We start from the raw sequence: 18595 nt of genomic DNA, 5'->3' as shown, positions 1-18595 counted from the left end.
GGGGGGTTGTTTATTTTCTTCTCTTTTTGATTATATTCCCATTATGTTTATAGTGCCCTCCTAATGCTTTCGAGTCTACACTCGTGTCGGGATAATATCAAGGACATTCTGCTTACCTGTACCGAAAATTATAAAGTAACAATTCATGATATGCGCACAAGTCTTGAACATGCAGATGGTGAATAGTGGCTCTTCTTCCACGCGGGCAGCTGCATTCGCGCCGCCACTTCACCCACGAATAGAGTACATTCAGACCATGGAAGGAAGACGAATTCAACTGGGAACTCTGTGGACTAGGCAATCCTTCATGGTTAGATATGCACTTTGTCGTCATGCCCTCATGTTAGTTCCCACAACTTATAAGTTCTCACATTTCCCCGTACATGAAATACCACCTACTAGGTACGCTGTAGTGGGCATTCGAGGAGGGGTTTTTTATCAAAGTGGGGGAGTTGACAGTGGATAGCAACGGACGGAGCCAAGAACAAGATGCCTCTCAGGGTCCTGATCGACCTTACGTTGGTGGCGCACTATATTGGGGCTCTGATTTTCGAGTCAGTCTAGCCCTGGGAGGTGCGAAGATGTTGCGCATGCAAGCGACGACTCGCTTGTTCTAGTCAAGATTCTCCTAGTTGCCTAGTACTAATCGACGGTTTTTGCATTCCTGCCCCGCATGACTTTGAGAGCAACTGGCAAATCATATATATGGACAATGCAGATTCTTTCCTCCAGAGTTTCGCCTCAGTTGAGGGCCAGTTGCCAGGCCTGCCAGGCTGCCAGACCTTGCATGTTTTGTCTTTTGCTCTCTCTTATTTGACGAGTTGAGACATGATTCTTCGTTTCGAATGCAGCGGAACTACACCCGCTTGGAGTCCAAACCTGCAAGTACTTTTACAGAACAAGGTGTGCACCCTTTTGACCGTCAACTCTGATTCGTGCTAAAAGTCGGTGAGAGAGACATGTCCCAGTCCTAGCAGCGCTTTAAGCGTAGATGATTCTCGTCATGTAGGTGTGTATGTATTGCCACCGCAATTATGCAGAAAAAAGCTCCTAGGTTAAGGTAGCATTCATCATTGTTCCTCACATCGCATCGACTGCAGGTACTAGGTTGGTGGAGTCACGGCAATGATCCATATTCTAGTTACCAAGTTACACACTGACCCAACCGCCAGATCCACAATACCATGCCACAACTGGTCTCCGGGAGACTTGAAACGAGTATGATCACTATGAGTTATATAGTTGGTCGGATTCAAGGCTTTGGTTTCCATTCAATGACTTGCTCTCGTGCAATATCCCGTGGAGAGGATATCCTTCCCACTACGAATACCTTCAAGTCATATATTGATGATCTTCATGCTGGGGTACTCCGTGTTAGCAGGCGGTTATGCCAGCAAAAACATCCAAGGTCAAGAAGCCGCGCTAGCCTGGTGTTCACCTTGGTCGTTTCAATGCTACTAATTAGAGGTAACGTATCGATTGGGCTGTATTGACAGCCCTCAGCTTAGGGCAAAGGGCCCTGAGCTCAAACTCACCCAGCCTCCTTCGCAGTGTATGTAGCAATGTAGTATGCAGAACATCATGCGTGCGTGACCATGAAGTTATTGCACTAATCACCTAGCCCAACGAAGCAGTACACTACGGGTAGCAAGTGCCCCGCTGAGCCCGTTCTGCCTTAGAATCGATCGATGTCCCGGCGGCGCCGCTTTCCCATTAAATAGATAGCGAGTAGTATACACAATCATAGCCTCCATAGCCGCCCGGCATTGCGAAAGTAGCACGCCTTTGATGGAGGAGTTACAGTGTTTACTGATGACGTTGCGTCATACCGCAAAAGACATCGGATGGAATCTATCAAGTGGCACCATGGATGCCGAACAGGCGGAGTTCCAACCCCAGCTCGTTGATCAGCTACGATCGGAACTTATGTATCTTGATGGGCCCCTTGGGCCTTGCCCGGGATGGCCGCAGCCGGCTGCGCTACAGACATGCGTGGGGTTGTTATGATATGAATGTTAAGGAACAGATACTGACTCACACCCGACCTTTTTGTGCCCGAGGCCAACTAATTTGGCTTCTTGTGTCCTACTGCAAGAATATTTCTCTCGCATACATAGTCTTTCTCATTCAAGTATCCATTGCATGTGGGTTGGACTGCATAGATCGAACATGAAAATCAAGCGTGTTGAAGGTATAATGGCGTGTTATACAGCACTAGCTATGCAACGAAGCTGTGGCGGACGGGTGAGTCTCAGTGTATGTCGGCAGCCTATCTGAGCCAGTCCTGCACAAGTGCTGCAAGAGGATACGCAGACGCCGAAATGACACGCAATATGCATTTCGTTGGGATGCCTGGCTTTGATGTATCAGATTTCTGGCCGAGCGGACATAAGATGCAGAGGGGAGGGAGGGGAAAAAAAACCGTTGTTGGGTTATTTCAATCGTCCGCTGCGTGTTGGTCAAGGTTCCCCCGCACTTCTACCACGATGTATATGAGTGTTTCTGGGAACCCGGTCCGCTATTCGGCCAAGGCGCTCGGCTGCTGCCAGAGTTTCCCAGTCAGGCATCGTCCTCACCGCCCCCCTTAGGTCCCTCGTGGCATATATTTTCTTCTTCTTCTTCTTTTCTTTTGGAGGGGCTGGCTTTTTGAGCCGGCGTATCGTACAATGTGGAGTCACCGTAGAGAGCCTGAAGCGAAAGACGGACGAATCTGAATCAGGTATGTAGTATACGTACCAGTCTAGCGGGCCGGCATCAACCAAGATGGAGGAGATTCTCTGAAATATGACCGAGTGAATGCGAGACTGGCCGGATAGAGCAAGGAGGATGCTGGCGTATCTGAGCAAGGTGGGAGGAATTAGGTGAGAAGAGCAACATGTACCACACGAAGCCATTGATCAAGGACATGTATCCCAGGAAACCGAATTTGCGGTATCCATCTCAGGAAACAACAGGCACCCGCGGTCCCCTGGATCGGTTCACCTTTTAGAGTAAGGTTGAAGTGACAAGCCGTTCACAGAGGCTACCTCTAAGTTATTAACATGCGGCAAGTACCTGTCTTTCCTCAAAGTGTGTGCCTCGCCCGACCTGAACCACCAATTCTTCTGTGGACGGGCTACCAAGTGTGTCCTGCCTTTCGGGAGCAGCAGAGCGAGGCGGCCAATAGACTTTGGTAGCGCCAGATCCGGGAGTAGATGTACCTAGTACAATTTATAGGTTTGTGTCTGCTGAAACCGCCTGCCAGAGGGCAAACTTTTTCCTTTGAGATTTGAATATACGTCAGGCAGATCCACAGGCGTCTAAGTTTTTGCGCTTCCGTTGTCAATACTAGGTCTGGCACATCTGTACCTACTGCTTATCACTACTCGTGCTCGTGGCAACAATCAACTCGTCGTTCTGACCAGCCCAGTAAAAAAGGATCGGCCAGTGCGTCCCCTCTGCTCGTGGTAGCGGCCGATGCTCGACCGGGGCTACTATATGTATGTGCAGGGACCAGTTACAAGGTCGGCCTACAAGGAGAACGGAAGAAACCAGCCTCTGCTAAAATCAATGCACGCACGGCAGCACGCACGCCGCCTCAGCGCCAGCGCTACTGACCTCTATCGCCCATCTTGCCCACACCCCCAGGCCACCACCACTACATCTAGAGTGGACAGACGCAACGCAACGCACAAGACGAGAGCCCGCAGCAGTGAGGACACACACTGGGACTGACTGGGACTGCCAGAACCGACAGGGGTCTCCAACTGGCGCCGCCTCTCTCGACCTCCTCTGCCTCAAACCCCAAAGCATCAATTGATCTTCTTCTTTTTCTGTGTCTTGCTCTCCGCTCCACACTCTTTTTTGTAGCGATATTGCAATTCCGTCGTGTGCTGCCGCTTCCTGGCTCTCCAGGGCAGCATATTGTGCTACTACTTGCTTCCTCCACAAGGTGAGCATTTCCTGTCCTCTTAACCCGCTCGTCCCAAACATCTACCCCCCAAAAGAGAGGCGATAGAAAGAGAGAGTGTGAGAGGCAAACCCCCCTCCTGGGGAAAAGAAAGGTTGTCGGGAGTCAATCGATCCGCGCGCGAAATCACCGCTATCCATATACTTGTCGAGCCTGACATTCGGAGGCGGGCGACACGACGGTGTTACAGGCTGTAATTCTGCCCGCTTTGCGACCCCGCCGTACCTTGATGCGAACCGATCGTCGCCAGACACGAAAACCTGCTCTCACCTCTTGCGCTGCTATCTCCTTGGTGTGCAACAGCCCCCCGCTGACCAGATTTTCGTTTCCGTATAGTCCTATAGAAACAGCGACAACCTCTTCTGTACGAAAGCTTTGTCGGTGTTGTAACAACAGTAAGAGTAGGGGAAAATGGATAACTTTCAATACCGTGCGCAGCAGTCGCCTGTAACCGACGCGCCGATGAACTCGCTTGTCTCACCACCAAGAAATGGCAACCGAATGCCCCAACCAGACCTTCGGACCACCCTGCCTCGTCGCTTCACCACCGACTCGGGGCGTGTACCAACATTATCGACGCTGAACTCCCTTCAACGTCCTGTCGAGCCTCAGGAGTATACCACGGCTGTGAGTGCATAGAAAATCTTGGGATGTCCCTCTTTTGCGCAGGTGGATCGAGTTTCCAACCATGTCTCGGAATTCCCACTCGTCGACTTGCATTCCTAGAATTTGCCGCTGACTAGTTCATACTCTTTCCAGACCGAATATAAAGCCCAATTGGTAAGCCATACTTTGCAGTCTTCTGCTCAGTCTACGCTTGGCTCGGTGAGCAAGGCGAGCTATTGTGTTGCACATGCGCCATGGAATTGTTCATGTTGGAAATAATGGCTGACATTGTCTGCAGTTGAACAAGAAGAAGCAGGAGTACGAGACTCTTCTGGAGCAGAAACGGCGCTTCGAGGCCGAGATGAGGAAATTCGAGCTTCAGCAGCGTCAGGACGAGGCCGAGTTGCGGCAGATGGAAATAGACCTGACCAAGAACAACTTGTTTGGTTTGACAGGTCATCAGTCTGAGCCCACAACGCCGCCCGAGTATCGAGAGTCGTCGAATGGTTTCCCGACCATGTTCTCGAGGCCGAATCGATATTCACTTTCAAGCTTGACATCTCCCCCGGGCCTGTTCAATCGATCCGCAAGATCGGGTTCTCAGTTACAATCGCCCCAATCAGGCATCATGCCCTCTCAATCGCGCCCATTTGCCTTTGACGATCACCTGCCTTCTCGGTCAGTACCAGGAACCCGGAGAAACAGCGACGAGGACGAAAAGGAAGAAGCGCTTCGCCAGGATCCTACCAGCCACCGCTCAACCAACGCGTAAGTCCCGATTTGCTAATGCATTACTTGGTTTTCTTTTCTTTGCGAATTGGTCGTTTGTTCCCCCTCTGCGAGCAACCTATCCTACTGGTTTGTTGCGCCGTCGAAAGAGAGGTCTGAGTATAGCATTTGCGCACAGACCATATCACCAGACCCATCTCACTATGTATGATCTTTGTCCGATACCTGGAATCAGGGCATGGATGAGAGAATTCGTCGGATACTTTTCGGGTCAATACTTTCGTCTCATGCTTTTCCCTTTTCCTCTGCTACTGCAGAAAATTCAAGATTCCATTCGCCGAGCTGTCGAACACCTCACATTTTCATTCGCAATACAGAATATCTTTCCCCGTGGCGGCATCACGTCCAGATATTTGGTCGGGATTCAATGCGGGCTCAAAGTTTGAACTGCTTGAATTTGCTAAAAGCGGAATGAAAATTGTGGAAGGTACGCCAAATCATGAGATTGTATTTCAACTACAATCATTGCGATGCTCCAACAAGGCCCAAGTGGACTATCAGCACATACACAACAATCACAGTAAAGTTACAGTGCCCTAGAACGAATCGGAAGGCCTCTCTCTCATCTGCATCCTACTCTTCTCAGGAGAGGTCCATGATCCCTGAATTATTCCCATTGCAACAATCAATCAACCCCTAGACTATTCACAATAGGGACAATCCACAAAGTCGGTCAGCCGCTCTTGTGTGCCTTCCCTGCACGAACTCGATTGTTCCCACGTCACCCCAACGGTATAAGAAGACTTCTTGCCCAAGGTGAAGTCGAACTTGGACTTGACCATCACCACCAACCTCTTTTCCATCATTGGTCAATTGTCTTTTTGACTTTTGCCCTTCCTTCCTGCTGGTTCCTGCCTTTCTTGTTTCTTGTTTCTTGCCATTCGGCTTCCTTGCATTCAGCACTTGACCCAACTCCAACATTGGTGCAAGAAGTGCACAACACACATCCTCGACCTTCATTCCCATTTGTTTTCTCATCTGACTTCTCACTTCTACTTGTCCCAACCAAGACACGGACAACTGACTTGGGTATCTACCTAGCCTCAACCGATACTCTATGCCTGTCACTCGCAGAGGCAACCCGCTGTACGACAACATTGACCAGACCAACGCCGCTGGATTCTTGTTCCGCGACGACGATTCCAACTTGGAGGGCAATTACACTGCCCTAGATACCAGTGAAGACGGTTTCCCTAAATTGGTCAAGGGCAATCCCAACCGAGTAAGTCCATCTCATGTGATTGCAGTCATTTCTACAGATACCCCCAAACATCTGCAACTGGAAACTTTCACAATTGCAGTCTTGCTTGTTCTGGTCAAAGCTGTTGTGAAGTCGGTCTGCTGGTGTTACCCCTCCATGCAGACAACCCGTTCGTTACCCCTCCAAAATTTTCAACTTCAAGAAAAAACCTGCCCATTGTCCTTGGTCACAAGACAAACGAGCAAACGAGGACAATACCCAACAGTCTTGCACACTCAATCCTTGGAAACAACCGCACCTTCATCTGCACTTCACGCTGTTGCCTTTCTGTTGTGCAGTTACTTGTTGGAACATTCTTGTTCTTGACGTGCTAATAATTCTTCCCATTCACAGCTCTCTACGTCTTCTGTCGCTGTTGATCTCAGTTCTCTCAGCACTGCTAATCCCGAAGCCTCCAACGGCTGGAACAAGATGGCATCCCTCCACCGTGCTCAGCAAAGCCTGTCAAACATTGACACGGTCCAAATGACGCCTGCCGAGTCGGTGGCATCGGGCTATGGCAGCTCGTCCTCGGATGCTAACAGCATCAGTGGACGTGCTGGTTTCCGACACTCGCTGGATCTCGCCAAGCAGCAAGGTCTCGATTTCAGCTATCTCAAGGATGCTACAAACGACAGTGTCAATGTCATCAAGTCACCCCCGGCATCTCAAGCCATGCCCCCGAAGCTGCAGACCTCTTTCTCTGCTAATGATATTCACACTGTCAAGCCCGGCAATTCTGTCAATGGTTCAAACGCCAATGCTCATGCACAGCAGCATTTCCACAACCACAATGCTAGCATTGGTCGCATCCCCCCAGGTGCTATTCCCAAGCAACACAATCGCGAGCTTTCCAATGACGGCCATGTTCCCAGCCTCCCGCAGGCCTCCACCTATCCATCCATTGGCAGTGCTCTACATGCCAACGCGCCCGCATTTGGACCAACTGGACTGAATTCTCAAGGCCCTACATCTGGTGCCGCACCCGTCACCTCGCCTTCCGGTTCTGCTGTCAACAACTACCCTCCCTATTACGGCAATGGCGGCTACAACCCCCCAGGCAACCCCAATGGCTCCAACTATAACATGGGTATGCTGATGCAGGGCATGGGTAACATGAACATCAATGGATACCCTCACCAAAACTACCCTGGTTACAACCCCATGTACCAGTCCGCACAGCCACGTGACTCTCAGCAGCGCGTCATCCAAGCACGCCGTGCTCAAGACAATGAAGGTAAAGTCTCAGTGTTCGTCGCACAGACTGTGTGCCCTTTGCTAACTTCGTTTACAGCAATGAGCCGTTTCAATGGAGCACCTCTCAGCAACTTCCAGGGTGGCATCCTGGAGCTCTGCAAAGATCAGCACGGCTGCCGATATCTTCAGAAGCAGTTGGAGAACCGCCTTCCCCATGAAATTCATATGATTTGGCTGGAGACGAACGCTCACGTTGTTGATCTCATGATGGACCCATTCGGCAACTATCTTTGCCAGAAACTGCTCGAGTACTGCACTGATGATGAGCGTACTGTTCTCATTCGTAATGCTGCCGAATCAATGACTCGGATTGCATTCAACCAGCATGGCACTCGAGCTCTTCAGAAGATGATCGAGTATGTAACTCTACCGGAGCATGTTCAGATCATCATCGAGGCTCTGCGCTTCCAGGTGGTTGAGCTCATCAAGGATCTCAATGGCAATCATGTTATTCAGAAGTGTCTCAACAAATTGTCTTCTGAAGACAACCAGTTCATCTTCGAAGCTGTCGGCAATCATTGTATTGAGGTTGGAACTCATCGTCACGGCTGCTGTGTTCTGCAGCGCTGCATTGACCATGCAGCGGGCGATCAAAAGATTACCCTGATCAACCAAATCACTGAGAATGCTGCTCGCCTTGTGCAGGATCCGTTTGGCAACTACGTTGTGCAGTACATCATCGATCTCAATGAACCCAGCTTCACACAGCCATTGGTGCTCAAGTTTCTCGGCAGCATAGGAAGACTGTCGCGTCACAAGTTCAGCTCCAACGTTATGGAGAAGTGTCTTCGCTGTGCTTCAGACCAGTCCAAGGAGTTGATGGTCTCTGAAATCCTCAACTCTGGCGAGATCGAGCGTCTGCTTCGCGATAACTACGGCAACTACGTTGTTCAGACTGCCTTGGAGCATGCTCCTCTCCAGGCCAAGATGCAGTTGATCGAAGTCATTCGTCCCATCATTCCAACTGTTCGCGGTACACCTTATGCCCGTCGTATTTCGGCCAAGATCATGGCTTTCGACAACAACCGTGGCTCTGCCAATACCAGCGGACAGACGACTCCTTCTGATGCAACCAACGGCCAGATCCCGCTGCGAAACTCTGGATACACTCCTGGCAACGGTGCCGGTGGCTTGAGAGGCACTGGCGAGTACGGAAACGGCACTCGCAGCCGCGGTCAGTCCAACTACCAGCCCAACGCAACTGGCAATGTTGCACCCCCTCAGCCACCCCGCTTGAACCAAGGCTACACCTATCCGGGCGGTACTGTGCAGCCTGGCAATGCCGAAGGCCAGTTCTTCTAGGACCATCTTGTTTACGATATGCCACCGCGCTTGTAATGGTATGATAAATGCATTGGCGGCAGCTGCTGGTGGTTTCTCCACCAAGCATGCGGGTTTGCTATTTGACTTTGGCGACATACGACCGAAATGGCTTCTACGACCCTGACGACTTTCCTATCAGTAGTCACCTCGAACATGAGAATCCGCGCATCATTTCTTTGATCAACGAGCAAACAACTCACGACAACCTTCGTTCTCTGGACCACTTATGTACACTACCATGCTCGTTGAGGACCACTCTCCATCTTTCTGGGTCTCTACTGGGCATTTTATGGTCGTCTGTCTCTTGGTACAGATCGAGAACATTCCCAGATACCTGAGGCTGTGTACTCATGTACTTGGACCCTCTTGCAAACATAGACTGTTCTCTTTTCATCCTTTCCCCTTTTTTTTCATGGAGACAGCATTGTATTTCGACCTGCTATCATTTTTCTCTTCTTTCGAGAGTCGACGACCAAATTCCGCTATACACCGTATAGGCACCGTTGATTTCTCTACTTTATTTTTTCTTGTTCAATTCGCGCGGCTTCACTTCATACGGAGCAACTCGAGATGTCATTTACCTCCAGCATCATCAGCCACACACATCGTGTCGAAGCACGCAGAGGTGGCTGGCATGAGAACATGGCGTGGGATTTGGAGATCTCGCTGGATATCTACACCGTCTGGAAATCAGAGGTAGACGAGAGTTGTTTTGGTGGCTCGGGTCATGGAGAGACAATGGCAAAGGTCACGTCGCGGCGGATCTTGCTCATTTCTCTCTCATTTTTTCGTGTGTTTTAGTGGTGTTCACGATCTGGTTTTTCATTTCCTTTTGTTTTGACTGCAATGTCCCTGGGCAATTCCGGTCGCCTAATGGGTCATCATCTGGGAAAATGGGCCTCGCCAAATGTAACTGCAAAGAAAAGCAGCGCGCGGGCATCTAGATAGATCTGTGCCATAGCAGATAGTCTCAATCCTCAAGGCACATATAGACGAAGCTCAAGCCTTTCTGCGATCGTGACGTGTACACAAATTCACAGATTTTCTAACACGAGAGGTGTACTGTTTTGAGCTGCTTACTGGATAGTACAATCATACTTGTCCGTGTGCGCTCACGACTCATGTGAGACTGGTCACGTCCACGACGAGACCACCCAATCCATGTTCAAGCAGTCATAGGGTCGGTACATCCACTTTACTGGTTTTGACCTCCTTTGTCGACTTGTTGTAGATGACTGATCATGCAGCCACTGGTCAACATATCGCATACTGCTGGGGAATTCCCCAAGCCAAAGTGATTTTACTAGAGCCAAACAAGACAGTCGGTCATCTCATATTGAGTTGTTCCTGGAATCATGGAAAGCTATCGATAGATTCACAGTAGGACCTCTGAGCAGCAGAGTACCATAGATGACAAAACGGCAATCTTTTTCTGTCGAAAGCTTTTGCTTTGTATAGAAGACGAGGCATTCATTAATCACGATAGGGTAGAAAGCCAGAGACTTGGTATGGAAACTTCTGTAGAGCGTAGACGCGAATAGGCGGTGGCGAGAAGGAAATGTCACATGAATGATTGAAGCTTTCAAAATTGAAACACCAGATATTTAATAAAACAAGAGTCTATCAACGTCGACACAGGTTGGTCCTTTTCGAGAATCTGCTCCAGGAAGCGCGACTCACAACCCTTATGCTTTCAGATAATATGGATAAGTGACCAAGTTGCATTTATGCTCTTGACTCCTTCAGACGCCTGCATACTCGGTCTGAGAAAGGTGGAGGAAGCAATAATGAATTATATCCAGAGTTGTCATTTGTTTTTTATACACTGTACCTGACTGTTTGTGGCTACGAGAGATCGCCTCTTAGATTCCACGGCTCTGTTTGGGCTTTGCCAAGAAGTCGAAATAACGTGTTTGATGACTTTGCCGGAAATTATATTGGAATGGCAGACATGCCATGGGCCTTATTCGGCTTTGGTAACGTAGAATGTCCCAGCTCAAAATCTCCTCCTTTGCTGGACGGATGACAACTACGTACTCGTTCTCCGGAAATTCAGCTTGACGTGCTTCGATCGATTACTGTCAAGGCCTAGAAAGCACCATTTTCTCTCCCCCCATGACACCCCTTCCTTTTTCCAGCTCAACTGAATAATTCTCTGGTCACGATTCTCCAGTTCTCAAAATCATGGCTATTGTCTCAACCAGGTTTCACAAACATGTATGATCTAGCTGGTCGTGAGAAAGAAAATATTACATCTTTCCGTGGTAGTCCCTTTCGGGCATCATCTCGAGATCAAGTCATGGGGCTGAAGAATTCTCAAACTAGCAGGACTGTTGGCCACGACGATACATTCTTGACAAGGGATTCTGTTCCTAGGTGATGGGCAGGAAAGAAAGAAAAAGGTTTGTCTACGGTATCGTGTGCCATGGTGTGAGGAGGGGCACATGGACTGCCTCAACGCTGTCTCTCATGGCTCTTTGTTATCTCAAGGTAGAAAACCCTGTTTGACAGCGATGAATGGGCTTGGCGAAGGGATATTTAATACATACAGATGTACTGATGTCAATGTTGCTCCTCACACAAGACTTCTCTTGACATATAACCATTAGTAACACTTCAAGTCTGCCAAGGAGATGAGTTTCGCGCAGTGACAAATCAGTATCGAGGCTGCAAAGGGCAAACACGGTCACTGTAGAGGAATGTAGGAAAAAGAGACAAGGCGGGGCAAACTTGTTCATGTGTTGTCGGTATTTATTTTAAACCCATTCTCAAGTACGTAACGTTACTCCGGCCGATTTTCCTCAGCGCGTGAACCAGACCACGAAGCAGGACCTTACTCCATCGTAAATTGACCATGCCAAATGCCCAAACTTTCTCATTTTCATCAATCGCCCCCTCAACAGATCCCTCACCGGCGATCCGTCTATCGGTATCTCCAGAGGGACAGGGTGTTGTGGCGCTTCCAGGTCTTTCTGCGGCCAGCCTTGGTCTTGTTGTAGCGGTGGCCCTTGTTGAGACCACGGGACTTCTTGCCAGTAGCAGTAAGGCCGCGGGACTCGCGGTGCTTGTGGACGGGGGCGACGATCCAGTTGATGCGGGGGTCCTGGCGGATAGCCTTGTGCTGGGGGTCGACGAGGATGACCTCGTAGTACTTGTAGGTGGAGTCCTGGTTGATCCAGTAGGAGTTCAGGACGCGCAAGTTGGCGCAGCGGCGGCCGACACGCTCCTCAGCGGTCGACTTGAGGGAGCGCTGGTACTTGAGCTGGTTCACACCCTGGTTGGTGGGCTTGCCTGTGGTCGTGTGTCAGTAGATGTCTTTTGATGATATGGGCTGGCACCTCAAGGTGCTGCCAGGCCCGGTGATCAAAATTTTCGAGACGTACCATAGGTGGCACCCTTGGGCACGGGTCGCTTGCGACCACCACGGCGGACACGGACACGGTAGATAACGTAGCCCTGCTTGGCCTTGTAACCAAGACGACGAGCCTTGTCGGGGCGCGAAGGGCGGGAAGCGCGGTGGATGACGTTCAACTGACGAAGCTATATTGATGCAGTCTCAGCAAATGTTCAACGACTGTATAGCAAAGACACGGGGTTCTTCATCGCCCGACTGAGGTACCTGTAAATGGCCTGGCTCGCATGATACTCTAGGTGATCCAAGAGGAGCGAGATGCCGCTCACAAGACCTCAACCGAGGAGAGAAAACACAAGAGCGTCCACATGGTCATCCATTGATTGCAATTGAATGCATATGATCGTTCGTATGTGTGCGTAATTGCGCGTCGGCAGGATCGAAAACTCGAGGAATTTTTTTTTTCAACATACCTCCCAGCAGCGGACGCGGAGGAGGAATCGCAGGACATCCGACTGCTTCTTCTTTTGAAGCTCTTCGACGTACTTGAGGGCACCCATCTTGACTGTTTGGCGGGGGAGAACTAGGTTAGTAAGAAAACAAAAGAGAGGAAAGGAAGGAAAAGTTCGACTTCTGGGGACTCGGGTACGCACCAGGTTGGAATTTGAGGCCTGCAAAAACGGAGTGGTCGTTTGTCGGTTGGTGGGAGTTGGCAGATCTGAAAGTTCGAAACCTCCAATTTTCCAAGTGAATTTGGGTGGGTTTGGAAAAATTGAAAGTGTGCGCTGGGTGGGGCGGGCAGGTGCCGGGCCATGGCGGGCTTCAGAACTGTGGACTAATCCTAATAAGGTCTAGCTCAAAGGTCTCTTCAAGTCCCACTTATTTCGTTCACCGCGGTTCCCACTGTGAGGTTCTCATTTGGGAGGAGAGACACCAGGGATTGAGCTTGGTTGGAGTTTTGGGAGAGCAGGAAACAGAAAAACACGACACAGGGTTGGGGCACGTCACGTATTGTTGAATTATTAATATTTTTGGGTGATGATGTTTTCTTCATGTATATTCTATCTGCATTAACAAAGATGTACCGTACAATTTGCAAGTCTCAGCAATTGGCATGCATCGATGAAATGCTCTTGGCACATCAAAAATTCCAAAATGTCCTATCATACATCCTTGACCAAGCCTGCTGTCGATCGTCGCGCCTTAGTTTATACACTTGGTTTCTTACCCCTCCAAAATGTTGCCACTGTATGGACTGGTCTGCTCATTGAGAGTGATTGCAGAGATCAAACTTGGTTCTGGGCTGCTGATAGTGTGCTAATGAGTTGCCGCAGGCCATCCTTCTGCTGTTCAATCACGCTGCCAACACTGTCTCGTACAGTCTTGCGGCTGGCCTGGAACATGTTTGCTCCAGTCTGCTCATGGCCACTGATTTCCGACGTATCCTTGACCGGTGATGAATAGGTATAAGGCGCCAAATGGCCCCTTGCAAGCTTTTCACCATCATCGCGGGCATGTTGCATGATCTGCTGAATGTCGTGCTTGTCTTTTTCGATGGTGGAAGTGGGTACCTCGATTGGAGCCTTTTGCTGCAATGTCTCGTTCATGCCCCGGAAACACTTGATCATGTCTCGATATCGAGCGATGGCGTCGTGTGCTTGATCCTGGAGAGTCCCGCTGCTGTCCAGCGGCTCTTCTGGCTGTGTACTTTCCATGTAGAGCTGATTGACAATGTTGTTGACCTTTTGGCGGTGTCCTTTCCTGAGTTCATTGTCAGTACAAATGGTTGGCCAGGGCGTTGGAGGCAGGACTCGTACAGTGTATCCTCTCCCTGTTTCATTAGCATTTTCAGCTGTTCAGTCTGCTTGTCGACATTTTCCTCCGAAGCGCTCATGAACTCCTTGGAAAACTTCTCCTCGTTTTTACTGATGTCATCAATCCACTTGCCCCAGCTCTGCAAACTTCCGTATTTTCTTCAGTTGGTATGATGCATTGGTCGAGAGTGGGAAAACTTAACCTACCGACTATCATCTCTGAGAGCGTCATTGTCCCCGGAACCCGCGAGACGAGACAGGCTTTCGCCTTTTGCCCGTTTCACAGATTGCTTTTGCCTGGTTCTGCCTCGACCAACATCGTCGTCTGACGGATCTGGGTTCACGTGCTCTTCATTGCTCTTGCGCTTGGCGTTTCGCTTGGGTGCCATGGTACCAAATTACGTCTTGGGATGCCGATGCTGCAACGACAACAGTCAGGTGTACGGTGGTCTTGGGTTCGTGGATTTTCCAACAAAATATCTTGGTCTCAAATGGTCTTTAATCTAGGTGACGTGTCGCTCCAAGAGAAAACAAAATTTCAGTACATGCAAATTTGGTGGGGAGATGCCGGTGGTCGTTCTTTCCTTCCCGACAAGAGTTTTATTGCATTGAGCAGGCAGGAGCCGTCTCACGACTGTCAACTGCTGCCTCCAATAAAAATACTACATGAAGTAGGTCTGGTACCTAACCCTCGAGGACCTATGTGGCGATAAGAGACACTCATGCTTCCATGTTTCTTCACTCCTCGCTGTTTGCCAATTCAGCCAGACGTTCAACCCCCTGCTTATGCATATACACCCAGTTCATATTCAACATATTTTCCATCACATTATTGAGTTCTGGGTCATCTTCTTTGTCGCCTTCGTTGTTGATATCAAAAAGTTGATTGTTGAAAGTCTGCCAAGCCTTGAGAACAAGCTTGGCTTTTGATTGCCGGACGGCTTGCTGTGGAGAAGTTTCTTGAAATCTGACTCTCTTTGAGCTTCCATTACTCTTTTTTGTCGTGACTGACTGTTCTTCTTTGGTCATCTGCTTCTGTGTCTCCTGGAGAGTCTTGGGCATCTTCAGGAAAGGATGACTCTGTGGCGTAAGCGATCTTCGAGGCGCTGTCTCTGGCGCTGGCCGAGCTCGAGCGAACAAGTCCGTCATATTGGAGTCTCGACCTGGATTGCTGGCGGAACCTGGATTGAGCGATGGCCATCCTGACCTCCGGGTCGTTTCTGGCTGGTTGATAGTTGAACTGTCGACATTCTTTCGGAGAATGCCTTCTCTGGGTCTGGTCATTGTGGGCGACTTATTCTTCCTCGCAACTCTACCCCGGACTTTACATGTAATAAGTTCTCAGGTCCTAGGATTCGGGCTTCAGTAGGATCAAGACGAGTTTATAAGATGATGATTTCCAGGTTCGAACTTTGATATCAACTAGAAAAGTGGAGCGAGACAATTTGTATAGACTTCCTTGTCTTGTGTGGTTCAGACAATAGAACGGGGCGCTCACAAGCCTTTTATTCCAAAGAAGTGTCTAGCATTTCTTTGTACACCTAAGCAATACTTTGGAATCACCCCAATACTCGGGATCATTTTTTGCGGACCCCCGAATGATGCTTAAGGTTTTCATTATCCTGATTCTTAGGTGCTGCTGACAGGCATTCGAAAGTCCACCAAAAGCAACCCACCAATGTCGCTAACCACCTATCTAATATGGGTGACTTGTTGCCTACCTGTGCCTGACTATGCATATATGCCTAATGAATCAAGATACCAATTTTTTTGATCTCTAGAAGTATTGTTCAGTGGCAGGCAGTGATGATGCCGAAATAACAAGGTTGCCTGTGATCATAGATTGGGTTCGGATATAAGCCACAAACAAGTCCTGATACGGAAATCCTAAACTCCGTGGGTGCTTACGAAAACCACTAATAGACTACTCGAAGTCCGAACTTGTGAGTCGTGACTTCATACTGCAAAGTTTCAGCGGTACGGAACAATCTTTGATTTCACAGACATCTCAACGTCGCGGAAGTCTCATTGTCCGAGATATCACAGGCGCCACGAGTGATTACCTAGAACGGTGAACCTGGGCAGTTGTGTGGCGAAACCCTCCGTAAGGGTTCACTATGGTGTATTTAGGTCCATCTAAAGGCTGCGGCTCCTGCCGAATGCGGCGGAAGAAGGTGCGCAAGAGCAGCGACATTGAGGATATCTACTCGAAAATTCCCTGATAAGACGCTTGAGAGCTAACGTGCAGTTTGTATCAACAGTGCGACGAGACACGACCGGTACGCTCTTATCTCTTATGTATCACGCAGAATCAACCGCCACTATTCATAATTCGTCGCAACAGGGGTTTAGAGAAGATGACAAGGAGACCTAATTGACCTTCAATCTGTAGTCATGCATGAGATGTCTCAAGGCGAATCGCTGCTGTAGCGGCTATGAAGTCCATGGCACTGCAGACTTTCGCTCATACGAACCTCGAGACCAGAGCCAGATCGCTACTTTCTCGTCCATGGCCCGAAAGTGCACCTTACCTAAGCGGACACCTATCCCGGGCACCAGAAATGACCTCCCGGATGACAGCATACCACCAGAGACCACCGATGCACAGAGCAATGCATTCTGTCTTCGGGCCTTTTACTACGACTTTTGCGTGGTATCCACTAATGAGCATATATCTCAAGGCTTCCTGCCCGGTATCGAGAAAAAGGTTCGGCGCCTCGGACCCAAATCAGACCTGGCTAGAGCCTGTCAGGCAGTGGGGTTCGTGAGCCATGCCAAGCCTCTCAATAGGCCTGCCATCATGCGCAAAAGCGAGGCCTTTTACCAAGAATTACTTGGATCTCTGGCTAGGGCCATTGACGACCCAGTCACTGAACCAACCAAAGAAGCCAAGTCAATTGCAATGCTATTGGGACTTTACCAGGTATACCGAGAAGCATCTCAATAATGTGAAAAAGATAATTAGTCAATGGTCAGAAGCTGACACTTTCCATTTGCAACACGCAGATGATGATTGCGAGTTCTGACAACCACGGTGCGCACGAGATACATGCCAAAGGCCTCTCGGCACTGATGAAAGTTAAACACCTGCCCGGAAACGATTTCAACGGAGAGGGTTCTAGCTTTTTCAAGCAGTTTCATGTAAGAGAGTTTATTTTGACAGCTGCCTCAAAAGCTAGTACTAAGTATAATCTTTTATAGTTGGACACGATATTCTGTATCCCGAGCCTGCGTGGGCCAACCGGTAGTCTTGGGGATCTACTATCTGGGGTCGAGAAGCTCTACTCAAGAAATGAGCACTCTATTGGCACAAACGATGTGGCAGAAATAAAGAAAGACGCTATGGCTTTGAGTCAGCTATTCTCCGAATGGCAGAACACGAGGCCACTGGACTTTCGACCCACCACAGCTGGAGTAACATATCAAAGAGATGTGACGCAACATGTACCAGCAGGACTGTGGCCTGGAAACCTCGATACGTATTTTGACCTTTACGTCGCGGGTATATGGAACATCTTTCGCACAGCTCAGTTATTGCTCCTGGCCCTCATACTGAGACTACCACAAGACCCCAGGACCGCTTGCCACGATGATCATTATTTAGAAGAGACTCAAACAATCTTTCAAGAAATCGCTGCGTCGATACCCTATCATTTGACTGACAGTCTGCCGGCATTCATCAATGATTTGGCGAAAACATCCGAAATTACGGATACGGGCAAACACCTTGGCGGCTTGCTTCTTCTGCATCCGCTCTACGTTCTCACACAAATGCCATACTTGCACGAACCAGAGAGACAGTATGCAAGAGAATGCTTATTGTGGATCGGATCGAATATGGGGCTAGGACAGGCAACTGTTCTTGCTCATGTACGTGATGAACAGATTTTCTGTGTACGCCATCAAGTGCTAACCTCCCGATTTCCAGGAACCGAATCTAGACAAAGAATACGTACTCAGCGGATGTATGATCATCTGGTCGGGGTTCCTTAGCTAGCTGGTGGGTAGTAGAAATCATGTCAAGGACATGTCTAATGCATAGATCGATCCCTAGTTCTCATTATCATCCGTGTTGTCCCGGCTCACCTTGAAATTGTGGACGTCCAGATATAGTGACGGTCATATTTCACTCGGGGAAAGAAACATGAACTTCGCAAATAACGCTGCTCCGATCATTATGTCCGACCATTCTGTTTTTCTCTCCATATTGTCTTTCGGGTTTCGCAGGTTCGAAGGCCGATCAGATTATTCAGCCCATCCGAAGC

General features: G+C 49.2%; 5 protein-coding genes across 5 annotated transcripts; 2 read left to right on the top strand and 3 right to left on the bottom strand.

Moving 5' to 3' along the window:
* Window positions 1–4360: 4360 nt before the first annotated feature.
* On the top strand, window positions 4361–9143 carry PFICI_08916 (uncharacterized protein; the record flags this gene model as incomplete). Its single annotated transcript, XM_007837497.1, has 5 exons — window positions 4361–4576; window positions 4854–5323; window positions 6386–6566; window positions 6939–7821; window positions 7879–9143. 5 exons carry the CDS (start codon window positions 4361–4363, stop codon window positions 9141–9143), a joined length of 3015 nt encoding a protein of 1004 aa, XP_007835688.1.
* A 2944-nt stretch (window positions 9144–12087) lies between these two features.
* On the bottom strand, window positions 12088–13076 carry PFICI_08915 (60S ribosomal protein L15; the record flags this gene model as incomplete). Its single annotated transcript, XM_007837496.1, has 3 exons — window positions 12088–12455; window positions 12548–12704; window positions 12990–13076. 3 exons carry the CDS (start codon window positions 13074–13076, stop codon window positions 12088–12090), a joined length of 612 nt encoding a protein of 203 aa, XP_007835687.1.
* Window positions 13077–13802: 726 nt separating this feature from the next.
* Window positions 13803–14719, bottom strand: PFICI_08914 (uncharacterized protein; the record flags this gene model as incomplete). Its single annotated transcript, XM_007837495.1, has 3 exons — window positions 13803–14277; window positions 14334–14489; window positions 14538–14719. The coding sequence occupies 3 exons, from the start codon at window positions 14717–14719 to the stop codon at window positions 13803–13805; spliced, it is 813 nt and encodes a 270-aa protein (XP_007835686.1).
* Window positions 14720–15068: 349 nt separating this feature from the next.
* PFICI_08913 (uncharacterized protein) lies at window positions 15069–15614 on the bottom strand (the record flags this gene model as incomplete). Its single annotated transcript, XM_007837494.1, has 1 exon — window positions 15069–15614. The coding sequence occupies one exon, from the start codon at window positions 15612–15614 to the stop codon at window positions 15069–15071; it is 546 nt and encodes a 181-aa protein (XP_007835685.1).
* A 1114-nt stretch (window positions 15615–16728) lies between these two features.
* PFICI_08912 (uncharacterized protein) lies at window positions 16729–18327 on the top strand (the record flags this gene model as incomplete). Its single annotated transcript, XM_007837493.1, has 4 exons — window positions 16729–17253; window positions 17337–17471; window positions 17532–18200; window positions 18259–18327. The coding sequence occupies 4 exons, from the start codon at window positions 16729–16731 to the stop codon at window positions 18325–18327; spliced, it is 1398 nt and encodes a 465-aa protein (XP_007835684.1).
* Between the last annotated feature and the right edge of the window lie 268 nt (window positions 18328–18595).

This window comes from Pestalotiopsis fici (assembly GCF_000516985.1).
Source record: "Pestalotiopsis fici W106-1 unplaced genomic scaffold PFICI_Scf_6, whole genome shotgun sequence".
Lineage (NCBI taxonomy): Eukaryota > Fungi > Ascomycota > Sordariomycetes > Amphisphaeriales > Sporocadaceae > Pestalotiopsis > Pestalotiopsis fici.
This window is presented reverse-complemented; position numbering and strand designations above follow the sequence as displayed.